The sequence below is a fragment of the Pelobates fuscus genome, chromosome 11 (assembly GCF_036172605.1).
Source record: "Pelobates fuscus isolate aPelFus1 chromosome 11, aPelFus1.pri, whole genome shotgun sequence".
Lineage (NCBI taxonomy): Eukaryota > Metazoa > Chordata > Amphibia > Anura > Pelobatidae > Pelobates > Pelobates fuscus.
Genome location: NC_086327.1, coordinates 104,380,437 through 104,398,442, shown reverse-complemented (window position 1 = coordinate 104,398,442; position 18,006 = coordinate 104,380,437). Strand labels below are relative to the sequence as shown.

The following is an 18,006-nucleotide window of genomic DNA, read 5'->3' as shown; positions in this document are numbered from 1 at the left end:
TCCCCGGTCTGCAGGCACAATGCAGGGCTGGCACTTGGGCAATGTCAGCCCTGCATTAGCCGGCAGGGGAGAATCTCGGGGGGGGCAATTGCCCCGTTGCCCCCCCCCTGGATCCGCCACTGCGCTGGCGTGCTCTCACTGTGAAAATCACAGTGAGAAACACGCAAGCGCCTCTAGCGGCTGTCAATGAGACAGCCACTAGAGGACATAGGGGGAAGGCTTAACCCATTCATAAACATAGCAGTTTCTCTGAAACTGCTATGTTTCTGAAAAAATGGGTTAACCCTAGAAGGACCTGGCACCCAGACCACCTCATTAAGCTGAAGTGGTCTGGGTGCCTAGAGTGGTCCTTTAAGCGGCTGATACTCATATATAACTAGAAGCCTCGCAGAGCACTAGATACCCTTTATGGTAACTCTCAGTGTCACTCTCAGTGTCATTCTCAGTTTTCTTTTGAGTTTATTAAGGTTGATATTCTTATTCTGCATAAGCCTGTAACTAAATAATCATACAACCACTGCTCAACTAAGCATGCATAGAATAGCTATAAAAGTTTTACTCATTGGCACTAAACTTATATTGTTTTAGTCTGCATGATATATAATTTAAAAATGTGCAACACATGCGAATGCCATAACCCTGTACATCTTGTTATATCTCTGTTTGCTGCAGCTGTTGTGGATGTTATCTCTTTGCACGCAATAAATAAAGAATTAAAAAAAAAAAGTATTGTACCAATCTTTGTTACAACCGATTGAATGTACATTGCCACTTTTGCTCTTTCTGTGTACCTCTGTCAGCATGCTCTCTTAAATAAGGAATTTAAAAGAAAAATGTAAGCTATTTTAACACACACAGACCATTTTTGCACATGCAATATAAAAGTTTTAACATTAAATTCATTCAAATATAAAAGAACTGTAGAACCAAACTATAACACTCACATGCATAAATTAGTTTAATGTCTACAACCCTAGCACAAGCACTCTCAATACGCATATTAATAGGTAAGAAATGTATTAATTGAGACCTGCAGCCCTGCCCGATGTAACTAGTCTAACCAGTATTCGTTTGACTTTTTACCTTTAGTCATTCCTACTACTGTATTTTACTCATTACTATGTTCATATATTATACATCCCAAAACTGTGAGTTGACCGCTCTGGAAAAGCCAAGGCCAGAAACTCTCCCTAATATGATGAAATAACTGGTGTAGACCAAATCTCTCTCTTTATATATTGTATGTATAGCCTCAGGTCAGTGTAATCTATTCTTAATTTTTACACGGTCGTTTCTCTAGAACATAATTGTTGTGACATTTTATTTTTAAAGAAAAAGAATGGCACACCCTCTGAGACTGGTTTATTGACAGGTTTTCTTCGTAAAACACTCCTCCTCCCATTAGGCAAGATGAATTATAAATATTCGGGACATTAAAATGATGCACATTTGTACTTCTGCACTTGCAAGCAGCTATGGACACCTTCAGTAAGTATATACATGTTTTCACTAATTTCTTTCACATCTAATTTGGAGATTTTGCGAACTTCTGTCTTATTTAGACTTCAGCTTTTAAATCTTTAAACATGATTATGTATTTTACCACAAAGGATACTTAGAGTAGCAGTGAAACTGATAGCGGACAAGAAGGAATGAAAGACTGATAGATATGTTTGCAAGTTGAAATATAAAAGTAATACTATTGTATAAAATTGCAAGATATTGGACAATGTCACTTCTAGGCTTACTGCCAAAGCTAATCAAAACTTAGCATGCTTATATTTTGTATTTTTTAAGGGTTTTTAACATTTTTTAAATATAAATTTAATTATGTTTAATTAGTATGGAGATACTTAACATATTCTAAAATGAATGCTGGGGGATTTCATTTCACTGGGAAGGTAATGCCTCCTGGCATACGCTTGCTGTAAGGGGGGCTTCCAACTTTGACTGTTCTTTGGTCCGAAACACAGGTTACTGTACTATAAATTATAATCAAAAGTTATTGTGCATTCGCAAATTCTGATATGTTTTTTTTTTTGTAATATTTTTTTTTCTCATAACTATTTTATTTATTTTTGTTGTGCATCGATATGATCACAGAGAGCAGTTTAAGTATATGAAAACATAAAATAGCAAACGCAGTGAACAATAATTCATTATACCAAAACCAGGCAACTACGCTTTTTTACGTAGTGGCAATAGTGCATAAAGATCTACACTTAAGAAATGGATAGATATAAATGCACCAGTTGAGGAAAAATAAATTATAATGTGCTTGAAAAGGTTGATTATTATTATTATTATTTTCCTTTCTAGTCGTACCACAATACTTGGTATAGGGAACAACTGTACTGCTAAATGAGCTTAGAGGGATCCAGGATGTAGATAGTACAAAAAAATAAAGTTTTAATAAGAATGGCTTCATCCAAAGTATCCTCCCCTAGTGTCCCTATAACCACACAACCCTCTGCTAGATGCAGGGTTGGAACCTTAAGAGTATCTACCAAAATTCCAGGCAAAAGTGTATAGGTCCCAAACCTACCCCCCTGTGGAGTCCTAATATAGAGACTCCAGATAGGGGCTAGAGATCCTGGGTAAAAGATATATATATATATGTATACACCAGGAGTCCTGATAATACAGGTAGGGAACTAGATAGAAAACAGGGAGAGAGAAGTATAAGTGAAATAAGGGGTCAGTTACAAATGTACTGACAATAACTTTATAAAGCCTCTCTCCCTGTAAAACTAACTAGACAGATAAAGTATAGGAAAGGGAAAATCAATAGTATAAAATTAGAGCATCTTCAAAGTGCTCCACACCCATAGTGTCAAGTGTCCATGTTAGAACAAAGAAATAGAAACAAAAAACGTCCAACGCGCGTTTCGGTGCTTAGGTATTGCACCTGACCTTGCGCGTCAGGTGCAATACCTAAGCAGGTGCAATACCTAAGCACCTAAACGCGCGTCGGACGTTTTTTGTTTCTATTTCTTTATTCTAACATGGACACTTGACAATATGGGTGTGGAGCACTTTGAAGATGCTCTAATTTTATACTATTGATTTTCCCTTTCCTATACTTTATCTGTCTAGTTAGTTTTACAGGGAGAGAGGCTTTATAAAGTTATTGTCAGTACATTTGTAACTGACCCCTTATTTCACTTATACTTCTCTCTCCCTGTTTTCTATCTAGTTCCCTACCTGTATTATCAGGACTCCTGGTGTATACATATATATATCTTTTACCCAGGATCTCTAGCCCCTATTTGGAGTCTCTATATTAGGACTCCACAGGGGGGTAGGTTTGGGACCTATACACTCTTGCCTGGAATTTTGGTAGATACTCTTAAGGTTCCAACCCTGCATCTAGCAGAGGGTTGTGTGGTTATAGGGACACTAGGGGGAAGGATACTTTGGATGAAGCCATTCTTAATAAAACTTTATTTTTTTTGTACTATCTACATCCTGGATCCCTCTAAGCTCATTTAGCAGTACAGTTGTTCCCTATACCAAGTATTGTGGTAGAGAAGGGATTTGGTATTTTGTATATACTTTGTTTATTTATTCCTAGCCCCCCCCCCCCCTTTCTCTTTGGGGGTTATTGAGCTATCCACTATTGTTCTATATATGGCTATTTCTATATCCAGGTGATGCACAGGGTCTCAGGTTTTGTTCTATATTGAGACCCCCCAGCATCTCTTTCTTTTGTTTGTTTTGTCCTATTTAGGGGTAAAGCCCCCGGAGACCCCTGGAGTCTCCTTGCGGTACACAGGATAGCGAGTCCAGACTTACGCTCTCCTGTCGAGGCACGGTGATCTAGTCTGATCTTGCTACCTGTTTTTCGTTTTCTTCCAGCTGCTGCTGTCAGCCTAATTTTCTCCAAAAAGCTGAGGCTTGAGCCCCCTGCAGGAGTTTGTCCAGAATATTCGTAAAATATCTCAATCAATGAGCTTGTAGGATTAAAGGGCATTTCCAGCATCTTGTATGCTGAAAATCATGTGTAAAAAGTTGTTAAAAACTGCAAATTATAGCTTAATTCCACAGAGCTCTATCAAAGTGCAACTGATCAGCATGGCAGTCAGGCTCCGTTCCCAAAATCCTGCCATCTTGTGCTATGCATTTCAAAAGTGCGCTCTGGGGTAATTCAGCCATTACAATTGTGCATGATCTTAGAAAATACGTAATGCTTGCAACCAAACAGGGTTAAAGATGGCTTCCCCCACAGAACAAGGGTAAGTCAGCAAATGCTCTGAAAATATATTTACTTATGTGCATTCAATACAAATACCGGTAATATACAATAGGAATATAAAACATGTAATCTATTTTCAGTTATCACAAAAATTATGACAGTTTTGCTTTAAGTGGCTTGCTGTATTGAGCAGTTTACTGCTGTTTAAAAGTCATTGTTCCTTTCTATGTTTTTATTATACTTCTTTGTCTATACTTAATCGCCTATTGGGTCTTTTGAAACTCAATCACAGAGAATACCATTGGCCAACTAAATAAAGAACGTGTGAGATTCAATATCACAAAATAATGAAAATCAATCTCTCGGGCTTAAAAGACTGACCTATACACAGAGTATTAAAGCAGTCTGAGAATCTTAGAAATGTGATGAACAATAAAATCACTGCGTTACTAAAATAGTGTTGTTTGCTGAAGACTTCAGATAAGCATCTCTTTTGTTGAACACCGGGTTAAAAAAGCTGCCCTTTAGAAATTAACACATATAAAAAATGAACGTATATAAATACATTTGTGTTGGTTTTATTTTTTTCTTGGTATAATCAAGAATAATGTTTGAATGGGTACATTTGTAAGAATATATCCGACAAAATATTTTACCTCTTGCGATGAGATTTTGGAATATCCCTGGAGCAAGACAAAATGACCACACATCATTTTTTCAAGACACGAAGCTATAAGGTTTTTCTCACATTTTTAACAGTTCATGTCAGTAGCTCATGCTATATTGTCCAAACGTTTGTATAGATTAATATCTGCTATACAGCATGTTTTTTTAATATTTAAATACTGATTTTGTCTGAGGTACCAATAAATATAAGCTTAAAGGGACACTCCAGGCACCCAGACCACTTCTGCCCATTGGAGTGGTCTGGGTGCCAACTCCCATTACCCTTAATCTTGCAAGTGTAACTGCAATAATTACCTTGCAGGGTTAAGTCCTCCTCTACGAAAAGTGTTTTAAATGACGCTGGACGTCCAGCGTCGCCTGAGTCCCCATAGGAAAGCATTGAATAATGCTTTCCTATGGGGAGGTCTAATGCGCGTGCATGGCCGTTGCCATGCATGCGCATTGGGTCTCCCCCGCCGGCTGACGTCGGCGGGGGAGGAGCGTGGGCAGAGCCTGACCCAGCGCCAAGGGACATCAGCGCTGGATTCAGGTAAGTCACTGAAGGGGTTTTCAGCAACATGGGGGTGGGAGGGAGGGGACATTGCAGGGTGCTGCAGTGCCAAAAAAATGGGTTTGTTTTCCTGTCACTGGAGAGTCCCTTTAATTGTATCGATAATTAGCATTTTTATTCATGTGAGTAGTTGTGTAGGCACTGCTTTGCCCAGGGGCCTATAATGCAGTTAAGATGACCCTGACTCTCTCACATTTCTTGTGTCAAGCATGGGGACAGTTACTAGTGTGGACCACTTTCTTTGAGCCACCGCCTTTCAACATTCTCTGTCATTTGTACCTTAGCATTCTAGTCTTTAAAACCAAGATTGCACTTGGATTCTCAATGGTTTATAGAACAGAAAAAATAATTTAGAACAGTTTATAATAATAATAATATTGTTTTATTATTTTAATTAACACTGCTGTATTCTTCCACAGTATATACCTCACTAGTACTCTTAGCAGCAATATATGGTTCAAGGTGTGATTTGGGTGAACTGCAGGATTGCATTGTAGATCCCGAATACGAAGAGTTGCTTGACATTGCCACCAATGGATTGCCAAGGACCAAATCCAAATCTTCTCACCGCAAACACATTGTAATAGTTGGTGCAGGGATGGCTGGAATGAGTGCAGCCAAAGCTTTGCTTGATGTGGGTCACTCTGTAAGTATGAGAACCATGCCTCCACCATTGGGCCATACCATTGTGTTACGTTACATGTGTGATGAGTAATGCTTAATTATTGTGTTATTAGAGAGACAACCTATTTCACAGAAGATCAAACACATACGATTCTCAAATGGCACTATGCAAATTAGCAAAGGGAACATTGTAATACCAAATTAAAACAACTGATGAAGGGTTGAACACAATATATTGCAAAACAATAAGAATGGATTTGGTGTTCATGACGACAATTTAGAATTATTTTAAATTCAGTGAAGACAGCTGTATACTCTGTGTGTGTTTTATATATATATATATATATAGTTCTGTATTTGTTTCAAGTGTTTAAGTTAATATAATTACATTCTGATGTCAAAACGATTTTTGCGAATGGCACAGGACTTTCACTAATCAACACAACATTTGCGTAATTTCAAATTCATCTCAAAGACAAACTCCCCAGCAATTTCCCTAATAAAACAGGGAATTTGGACTAAAAATTAAAAATAAAATTATAATTGCATTTTTTTCCAGTACTGCAGATCCCTTGCCTCTGCTCATCTCTCCTTCTCCTGCAACATCATAGAGACGTATGGCCTCCTTATCAATGTCCAATCCAACGCCTCTCATAGAGAAGCATTGAAAAAATATATATTTGCATATGCACATAACGGACAAGCATCCTGTGAGCATTCAAGCTTCCTTATAGAAAGACATTGAATCAATGCTTTCCTATGGGGATTCAGTGTCAAGTATGCTTTACACAGTCCTGTGGAAGCACCTTTAGTGGTTGTCATCCTTGACTTAACCCTGTAATGTCTGCAAAACATCTCATGTCATTGAAGTGGTCCGGGTGCCGTGTCCCTGTGCTTTTAACCCTGCAATGTAAACATCTCAGGTAATTTCAATAAAGTGGTCCATGTGCAGTGTCACTGTGCTTTTAACCCTGCAATGAAAATTATTGGTGTTTTTTAGGAACTTTCCTTTGTACATCCCTGTCAAAAATATTTTATTGAAGTCATGTCTTGTAAAGCACTTTGTAATATGTTGATTCTTCATAGATCATTGTTAAAGGAGCACTTTAAGCAGTGCATTGTAGTATAAGTACCTAGATACAGGGCCGTTTGAAGGAATTTGGGGGCCCCAAGCAAAATAGACATGGAGGCCCCCCCCCCCTCCACGCCCTCCCCACCTTACGCACGCAAAGCCTGTGTCCTTCTTATTCCCCTCCCCGTGTGCTTCTTACTCCCCCTCCCTTCTTATTCCACTACCCCATGTCCTTCTTAGTCCCCCCTCCCCTCCCTGTGTCCTTCTTATTCCCCCACCCCATGTCCTTCTTACTCCCCCCCTCCCTTCTTATGTTATTCCACTACCCCATGTCCTTCTTAGTCCCCCCTCCCCCTGTCCTTCTTACTCCCCCTCCTTCTTACTCCCCCCTCCCTGTGTCCTTCTTATTCCCCCACCCCATGTCCTTCTTACTCCCCCCCTTCTTATGTTATTCCACTACCCCATGTCCTTCTTAGTCCCCCCTCCCCCTGTCCTTCTTACTCCCCCTCCTTCTTACTCCCCCCTCCCTGTGTCCTTCTTATTCCCCTCCCCGTGTGCTTCTTACTCCCCCTCCCTTCTTATTCCACTACCCCATGTCCTTCTTAGTCCCCCCTCCCCTCCCTGTGTCCTTCTTATTCCCCCACCCCATGTCCTTCTTACTCCCCCCCTTCTTATGTTATTCCACTACCCCATGTCCTTCTTAGTCCCCCCTCCCCCTGTCCTTCTTACTCCCCCCTCCCTGTGTCCTTCTTATTCCCCCACCCCATGCCCTTCTTACTCCCCCCCTCCCTTCTTATTCCACTACCCCATGTCCTTCTTAGTCCCCCCTCCCCCTGTCCTTCTTACTCCCCCTCCCTGTGTCCTTCTTATTCCCCCACCCCATGTCCTTCTTACTTCCCCCCCCTCCCTTCTTATTCCACTACCCCATGTCCTTCTTAGTCCCCCCCTCCCCCTGTCCTTCTTACTCCCCCCCTCCCTGTGTCCTTCTTATTCCCCCACCCCATGTCCTTCTTACCTCCCCCCTCCCTTCTTATTCCACTACCCATGTCCTTCTTAGTCCCCCCTTCCCCTGTCCTTCTTACTCCCCCCTCCCCCTGTCCTTCTTACTCCCCCCTCCCCCTGTCCTTCTTACTCCCCACTCACTGTGTCCTTCTTATTCCCCCACCCCATGTCCTTCTTACTTCCCCCCCTCCCTTCTTATTCCACTACCCCATGTCCTTCTTAGTCCCCCCTCCCCGTGTCCTTCTTACTCCCCCCTCCCTGTGTCCTTCTTATTCCCCCACCCCATGTCCTTCTTACTTCCCCCCCTCCCTTCTTATTCCACTACCCCATGTCCTTCTTAGTCCCCCCTCCCCCTGTCCTTCTTACTCCCCCCTCCCTGTGTCCTTCTTATTCCCCCACCCCATGTCCTTCTTACTTCCCCCCTCCCTTCTTATTCCACTACCCCATGTCCTTCTTAGTCCCCCCTCCCCGTGTCCTTCTTACTTCCCCCTCCCCCTCCCTGTGTCCTACTTACTCTCCCCCTCCCTGGTTTTTTTTTTTCCTACTCCGACCCTACCCTACCATAGGTAATTCAGTCCTCCTCCCTTCCCTGGACCCTGTAGCGTGGCCGAGCTCCTCGCTCTCTACCTCCAGTCCTGGCTGTCACTCAGTGCGGCCGGGGACCGCGTGGTACAGGTCAGGAGATTCAGACAGTTTCCTGTTCCCGGCCGCGGCCGGACTAAAAGGAAGTGAGCACTCAGTGTACACTTCATGTCAGTCCGGCCGGGAACAGGAAACTGAATCCCCTGTTCCTGTACCGCGCGGTACCCGGCCGGACTGAGTGACAGGCAGGAGGTAGAGGAGGAGAGGTAACCAGGAGTGCTGCAGCCGCCTGAGGCTCTCTATAGAGCGCTCAGGCGGCTGCAGCCTTAAAGGAAGCAAAACAAGCACCGGCTCTGCTTGGGGCCCCGGGCCAGCTTGGGGCCCCAAGCAATTGCTTGTTTTGCCTGTCTGTTAGCGACGGGCCTGCCTAGATACGGTCCCTTTTCTCGGACAATGTAAAAGATTGTCGTTTTGGTTTTCATTTGGACGAAAGCATGTCTCTATTGGCTACCAGAAAGGAAAAAAAAGGGGGGATCCATAATTCTAGACTTAAAAGAACATATCTAACAAAATACATGATGAGAAAAGAAAGTTGAAATGCTTAAAGTGCAAGCATGTAGACCCATTCATTTTTCAAAATGGCGGCACCAATTTTCAGGCTTCGTCAATAGGTAAGAAATTTTATACAAATTTGTTTGTAATTAGAAAATGAAAAAACAAATCTAAACAAATTTGTTATATATATATATATATATATATACAAAAAACAAAATAGCTCCTGCACTCACGCTCCAATATCCCTTAATGGCCGGGTGCCAGCCAAAGATAGCTTCAATATCCAAGTAAATCCAAATAGATGGCCGCATTCACGGTTTAAAAGTCTAAAGTTTAATGGAAAAACGATTAAAACATCAAAAGATCAATGTTTCAGTCTTGTCAGACTTTCATTAGGATCATACATTTACTATGACATACCCACTTGTTTTATATACATTATAACATTAATCCAATTAAGCAAATTAGTAAATTAAGAAAATAGCTTACCCTAAGTGTGAACCGCCGTGTTGCCGGCGTCCCTCAGTGCTCAGTGCGCATGTTCAAACAAACTCCGCCCCCTCTAGTGACGTCATTGCGTGATGACGTGTGTCGTTCGTTACCATAGTGACGCATGTAACTAATGCATCGCTATGGACACAAGAAAACACATCAGTTCTGAGAAGGTTCACTATTTAGACGTGGAACTATCTGTCGGGGTCAATAGGCTGGATTATAGCCTGTATACCAAAACGATGGACTGTAACACATTGTTACATGCACAAAGTGCACATCCACAAACCCTCATCAAGTCCCTCCCTAAGGCACAGTTTCTGAGGGTCATGCGCAATAACTCTAACGATACTACCAGAGAAAGACAGCTGTTAGAAACGACAGATACTAGGATACCCTATGATAAATTTCTGGAACGTGGATACAAGCGCTCTACCCTTGATGAAGCCTTAAAAGAAGCGAGAAACCCTCGAGAGCTTAAAGAAGAAAAGTCCAAAAGTAAAGCAGTACAGAAACTGTTTTTTCCAACTACGTATCATCAGTCCACTACATCTATTTCTTCGACTATCAGAAAAAATTGGAGAATTTTGGCTGCGGACGACACCCTCCCCAAGGTCTTCCATGAAAAACCATTGATGTGTTTCAAAAGGAACAAGAATTTAAAAGATCTGCTAGTCCACACGGACCCTATTTCAAGTTATATGGATAAGCCTACTGCCCAAAATCGAGGCTGTGTTCGCTGTTTAGGGTGCGTCACATGTGGCCATATGATGCCATCAAAAACGTTCTCCCACCCGCACACAAATAAGCAGTACACCATTAAGATGACCATCACATGTAAAACAACTCACGTCGTATACAAGTTGACATGTCCATGTGGCCTAGTGTACGTTGGCAAGACTGAAACCGCATTGTGTGAGAGAATTAGGGGACACAGGTCCAGTATTAGATTGGCGTACAGAGATGGATCTACCGATAAACCAGTAGCCAAACATTTTTTGGAATTTAAACATCCTCTATACGCGTTGAAGTTTGTGGCTATTGACCATATCCCACTATCCAACAGGGCAGGGGATCGAGGTAAAGCCCTTTTGAACAGAGAAACTTTCTGGATTTACGAATTGGACACAGTCTCTCCAAAAGGCCTAAATGAGCATATTTCTTTTCATTCCTTTTTATGAATATCGTGGGGTTGTCCCAGGCAGTGGCGTACTAAGGGGGGGGCGGGGGGGGCGGCCCGCCCCGGGTGCCACTGACTAGGGGGGTGCCATGACTTCCAGTGTCATGTGTCACCCCCCATCATTACGCTGCGCACAGCCGCAGCACCTTTGCGGCCAAACACCGGCGGGACTTCCTTCTTTATGAGGAGGAGGAGCGTTGCGGGCCGCGGCGTCGCGCAACGTGATGACGACGTGCGCAGTGCCGTCAGTCCGCCTTCACGGATCTTCAGCGGAAGGATCCATTTCCGGGCGGTGAGGCACCCAGTGGTCAGACTCGGCGGGCAAGCAAGGCATCATCAAAATGTAAGTATAAAGTAGTTATTTTATGTCTGGGGCTGAATTAATTAAAGGGGGGGTGTATTAACTAGAGGGGGGGGGTGTATTAATTAAAGGGGGGGTGTATTAATTAGAGGGGGTTGTATTAATTAGAGGGGGATGTATTAATTAGAGGGGGGGTGTATTAATTAGAGGGGGATGTATTAATTAGAGGGGGGTGTATTAATTAGAGGGGGGTGTATTAGAGGGGGGTGTATTAATTAGAGGGGGTGGATTAATTAGAGGGGGTGTATTAATTAGAGGGGGTGGATTAATTAGAGGGGGGTTTATTAATTAGAGGGGGTGGATTAATTAGAGGGGGTGGATTAATTAGAGGGGGTGTATTAATTAAGGGGGGTGGATTAATTAGAGGGGGTGTATTAATTAGAGGGGGATGTATTAATTAGAGGGGATGTATTAATTAGAGGGGGTGTATTAATTAGAGGGGCTGAAATAATTAAAGGGGGGTGGATTAATTAGAGGGGGTGGATTAATTAGAGGGGCTGAAATAATTAAAGGGGGGTGGATTAATTAGAGGGGGGTGGATTAATTAGAGGGGGGTGGATTAATTAGAGGGGATGGATTAATTAGAGGGGGGTGGATTAATTAGAGGGGGGTGGATTAATTAAAGGGGGTGGATTAATTAGAGGGGATGGATTAATTAGAGGGGGTGGATTAATTAGAGGGGGTGGATTAATTAGAGGGGGTGGATTAATTAGAGGGGGGTGTATTAATTAGAGGGGGTGTATTAATTAGAGGGGGGTGTATTAATTAGAGGGGGTGGATTAATTAGAGGGGGTGTATTAATTAAGGGGGGTGTATTAATTAGAGGGGGTGTATTAATTAGAGGGGGATGTATTAATTAGAGGGGATGTATTAATTAGAGGGGGTGTATTAATTAGAGGGGCTGAAATAATTAAAGGGGGGTGGATTAATTAGAGGGGGTGGATTAATTAGAGGGGGTGGATTAATTAGAGGGGCTGAAATAATTAAAGGGGGGTGGATTAATTAGAGGGGATGGATTAATTAGAGGGGAGTGGATTAATTAGAGGGGGGTGGATTAATTAAAGGGAGGGTGGATTAATTAAAGGGAGGGTGGATTAATTAAAGGGGGTGGATTAATTAGAGGGGGTTGATTAATTAGAGGGGGTGGATTAATTAGAGGGGGTGGATTAATTAGAGGGGGTGGATTAATTAAAGGGAGGGTGGATTAATTAGAGGGGGTGGATTAATTAGAGGGGGTGGATTAATTAGAGGGGGGTGAATTAAAGGGGGTGGATTAATTAAAGGGAGGTGGATTAATTAGGGGGGGTGGATTAATTAGAGGGAGGGTGGATTAATTAGAGGGGGTGGATTAATTAGAGGGGGTGGATTAATTAAAGAGGGGTTGTGGATTAATTAAAGAGGGGTTGTGGATTAATTAAAGAGGGGTTGTGGATTAATTAAAGAGGGGGTGGATTAATTAAAGAGGGGGTGGATTAATTAAAGAGGGGGTGGATTAATTAAAGGGGATGTGGATTAATTAAAGGGGGTGCAGCACGGGGGAAGTTTATTTAGAGTGGGTATGTTTAATTAAAGGGGGGTGCAGGTTTTTTTTTATTAAGGGGGTTGCAGTATTTTATTTATTAAGGGAGGATGTGCACTGCAGATTTTTGTTTTTATTAAGGGGGTGTGCAGGGTTTTTATTAAGGGGGGTGTGCATGTTTTTTGTTAGGGGGGTTGTGAAAGTTTTTGTTTTTTATTAAGGGGGTGTGCAGGGTTTTTATTAAGGGTTTGCAGGATTTTTTTTAATTAAGGAGGGTTGTGCAGGTTTTTGGTTTTTTTAAGGGGGTGTGCAGCTTTTTTTTTTAATTAAGGGGGATGTGCAGGGTTTTTTATGTGTAGGGAGTGTATGAAATTTATGTGATCGGGGTGGAGGTATTTTTAGTGTAGGGAGTGTATGAAATTTATGTGATCAGTGTGCAGGGTTTTTATATGAAGGGCGAAGGGCAGGGGTTTTCTAGAAGGGGCGAGACCAGGGGCTTTGTAGAAAGGGGCAGGGGAGGAGTTTTCTAGAAGTTTCTCACCAGCCCCTTTCTACAAAAGCACTGGTCTTCCCCCTTCTACAAAAATGGCGCATTTATACAAAACCCCTGCCCTGGCCCCCTTCTACAAAACCTCTGTCCTAGCCGCTACATCTTTTGAACTCAAATCCCTTTCCTATGCTATTTCTAAGGATCCGCTCAATAAAGTGGTATGGGTGCCAGGTCCCTCTAGTTTTAACCCTGCAGCTGAAAACATATGTTTCACTGAGGGTTAATCCAGCCTCTAGTGGCTGTCTCACTGACAGCCGCTAGAGGCGCTTCCGCAATTCTCACTGTAAAACTCACCGTGAGAAGACCCTGGACGTCCATAGGAAAGCATTGAGTAATGCTTTCCTATGGGCAGTTTGAATGCACATGCGGCTCTTGCCGCGCATGCGCATTCGGATCTAACGTCGGCAGGGGGAGGAGAGGTCACCAGCGCCGAGGGAGCCCGATGTTGGAGAAAGGTAAGTGGCTGAATGGGTTTTAAGGGGTGACCTCTTCTCCCCCGCCGACGTCAGCTCCCGAGTGGAGCCGAATCCACATGCGCGGCAAGAGCTGCGCGCACATTTAAACAGTCCATAGGAAAGCAAAAAATTGTGGGTGTTTTCTTACATTTTTATTATGGGGGGGGGGGGTGCCACACTCAGGGTCCGCCCCGGGTGCCAAATGCTCTAGGTACGCCCCTGGTCCCAGGACATGATTACCATCTATTGTATTGAGTTGTCTTCCACTATATTGTTTTAATACTAATAAGTAGTTTTTGCACAGTAGAATACTAGGATACCCTATGTATTTAAGTTCCAGTACCCAGTATGCTGTTCAGTTATTGTAAGTGTACCCAATAAGTATTGGGTGTATCACTCCAGCTAGGACCATTATTATTTTTTAATTTTCGTTTTTATGTTTAATTAACACATTTTGAAGACACTGGCCACCATTGTGGCAGCCAATATAGTAATTATAGGTAATATGTTCTAATTATAAGTATCAGCAATGCATCATTATTTGCTATTATACTATATTTAAGGCTCATAAACTTAATGTGTCTCAACATGAGTAATGAATATGAAAATACTATGCTAATGTGTTTGTTATCTATAGTATATGTGATTTGTCTTTTAAAATAACATTTTTTAATTTAGTGTCAGTAATATACAAGCAAATGTTCTATATGTTTAGGCACTTTATTGGTCACATGTCACTTTAATTATTACATTGGCACATTTGACACACACTATGCACTTTAATTTTCAATGGCACTTTATCAAGGGAACTTTTGCACTTCGACCTTTTAGTCACTTAATAGCAAAGTATGTTGATAATTCTTCACATAGTTATATTATACACTTTACAACTTTGACACATAGTCATAATTGTTCCTATCAGACTTTCACTTAATATTTTCAGCCAGTTATATTATTTGGCTGAGTACACACAACAACACAGTATTTCATCTATTGTGTGATATTCACATCCATAGACATTGTTTTAGTGGTGCACATTCCAAACTGCCAAGTTATCTTAATGTCCGTTCTGTTTTCTGGTGTCCATAGCGGCGCATTAGTTACATGCGTCGCTATGGTAACGAACGGCACACGTCATCATGCGATGACGTCACTAGAGGGGGCGGAGTTTGTTTGAACATGCGCACTGAGCACTGAGGGACGCCGGCAACACGGCGGTTCACACTTAGGGTAAGCTATTTTCTTAATTTACTAATTTGCTTAATTGGATTAATGTTATAATGTATATAAAACAAGTGGGTATGTCATAGTAAATTTATGATCCTAATGAAAGTCTGACAAGACTGAAACGTTGATCTTTTGATGTTTTAATCTTTTTTCCATTAAACTTTGGACTTTTAAACCGTGAGTGCGGCCATCTATTTGGATTTACACATATATATATATATATATAATCCACAAAGAGTGCACTCAAAGGACTTTAAATTCAAGTAAGTGATTTATTTAAGCAAATAAATGCATATAAAGTCGACGTTTCAGTCCTTTGAGTGCACTCTTTGTGGATTATATAGAGTGGCTGGAGTTTTGCACCGAGGCAAGAAACAAGGCCGGTTAAATTGAGTGCGGGGAACTAGGATTTATATATATATATATATAGATATACACACACATTTATTATGTTTACTGGCCTAATAAACAGTAACACGTCAAAAATAGAACATTGTCAGTTCTTCCTTACACTCCTAGATGAATGTGCACTATTACAGAATGTATTCAAATCTTAATGGGAAAATGTATTATGCTGCAATGTCTTTTAATCCCTATGACATTTATTAGGTTGTTAACTCGATTATGGAAATGCACAGGTTTATATTCTGAAATGTACATCGGCTTAGGAGGTAGCATGAGATTTCAGGAAATGATAACACAGTACAGAAACACCCTTTCCTTGTTGGGCATGGCATTATATTGAGGTGAGACTATATTAGGAAATCACATTATATTTCATAACCCCAAGTTGTGAAAGCAATTTTGGCATTATAGATTTTTTGTACGTATCCACATCTTTTTTTGTAGTTTGTTTCTCTTTTTACTAGTTAGATTTCTTTAGCTTTTCTTCCTCTCTCCCAGAGCTAGTCTGTTAAGTTAGCAAAATGTAATTATTTTGATAAACAGCTCACGCATTTATATACAGTGCATATCTGACCAAAACCTCTTTATTAGCCATTAAAAACAACTCCTTTTACCTGTGACATTCATGAATAGAATGTTGTTTTTTTTAGGAGAACAATAGCAGACAAATTGGGCGGGACGTTACAAGATATCTTTCTAAAATCCTACAAACTACGCCTGTCTTTCCCCATAATGAAAACCCAAATATCCCCTAAATTGTGAATTCTCAAGTATACACAGCACATTTCGAAGTCAAACATTAGTGAATAACCCATGTCAATATTTCATTTCTAGACAGAGGAGTTTGATGTTAAAGGGCAACAGAAATGTAAAACTGGTCCTGTTCAACTACATCAAGATAGAACTATGTTATCAAGCTATGTTTTTTCACTTTATATCACATGTAACAAGCTATTTTCTCTCATGTAGCTTGTCAAACTTACTCATCACCTGTGTGGTTGCAGAAGGGCTGAACTTCAAGTGCTAAAAGATAACTTTTTGTTAAACTTAAAGTTTGACACAGACTGGGGAGACATCACTTAAATCTCTTTGCACAATAGCCACTGCAATGAGCTGTAGTAGTTATAGTGCTTGGAGTGCCCCTTTAACTGAAATAAAAATGATATTCTCAGCGTGCGAGTGTATATGTTACGTTTTTTTGTTTTTTTCTATATGAGGTCACCGTGCTGGAAGCCAATAGTCGTGTTGGAGGACGTATTGAGACATACAGAGATCCAGAGGGATGGTACGCAGAATTGGGGCCCATGCGTTTGCCAACTTCCCACAGGTAACAAATCTTACAATGTATAAGCTTTTTTCACCCTTTGCATTTTCTGTTAAAGCTCAATCTGTTTCATTTTTTCTCATTGTCCTAGCCCTTGCAGCTTAATCTTCATGTCCAGTTTGTATTAAAACAAATAATACAAAAACAAAATAGAAGCTATAATGGGGGGGAGGGGAGGGGAGGGTCTGTATTCTGGGGATAGATGCTACAATTTGGGAACAGGAGCTGTAATGTGATCTAGGGGCTGTGGTGTGGGAAAGGGGGCGTAGTGTGGGGGTTATGGGGCTGTAATGTGGTATAGAGGCAGTAATGAGGGGTTATAAGCTGTAATGGGGGGGGATTAGGGGCTGTAGTAGGCAGACAAGAGCTGTAGTTGGGAATTAGCTACTCAGTTACTGAAAACTGCTGCTTAAAAAATCCTAGACTCATTGGACTTGAAGAAGTAGGGCAGCAGCAACTGGCGGATGCCATGCTAAAAAAAAAAAAATACATTCTAAAATGGTTTGACTACTTACAATGGGTGGCGCCAGGGAGCTCCTGGTACCATAACCACTATGAAATGCTGTAGTGGTTACTGTACCTGGAGCGTTCCTTTAATAAATCTACCACTTAATGCTCCATTTTGCCTTTGATATATTCTACTCTCTTACTTCCTAGTCTTTTTAAAGTCATTTTCTTTAGTCTACATCCTATTCCACTCTTCTTCTCCATAAAAAGTGGCATACGGATGCATATTTAATATAAATAGATACATTAAAACTATAAATAGAATACAATTCAATTACATTTTATTAATTATGAATCCGCATTTACAGGATTGTACTTTCATATGTTAAACAGTTTGGATTAAAAACGAATCCCTTTATTACATCAGACGAGGACAATATTTATATGTTTAACAATATAAGGCGCACCCAGAAAGATGTCATGAAAAAGCCAAACTTGTTTGATTTTGACCTTACCCCTTCAGAAGAAGGACAATCCGTAAGCTCCTTATATGCAGAGTCTGTGCAAAAGGTTTGTACCAGTGATTAAACTATCTTAAATACCAAAAATACATTTCAATTAAACTTTCAATCAAAATTTTATAGACACTTTATGTATTTTTATGTATTTTTTAACGCAAACATATAAATAAATAAATAAATAAATAAATACCTCTGACGGCTCGTCTTGGCTTACTCTTGCTTGCTTTGTGCGGGTGGCCACCTTTAAGTTCTCTTGGA

General features: G+C 41.1%; 1 protein-coding gene across 1 annotated transcript in view; it reads left to right on the top strand.

Moving 5' to 3' along the window:
* Window positions 1–1,399: 1,399 nt before the first annotated feature.
* The window catches only part of IL4I1 (interleukin 4 induced 1), a 28,938-nt gene continuing 12,331 nt past the window's right edge, over window positions 1,400–18,006 (top strand). Inside the window, exons 1-4 of the mRNA XM_063437085.1 lie at window positions 1,400–1,488; window positions 5,852–6,078; window positions 16,674–16,783; window positions 17,596–17,797. Of these exons, the coding sequence (XP_063293155.1) occupies window positions 1,476–1,488; window positions 5,852–6,078; window positions 16,674–16,783; window positions 17,596–17,797 (552 nt within the window). The 5' untranslated portion in view covers window positions 1,400–1,475. The remainder of the gene's footprint in view (window positions 1,489–5,851; window positions 6,079–16,673; window positions 16,784–17,595; window positions 17,798–18,006) is intronic.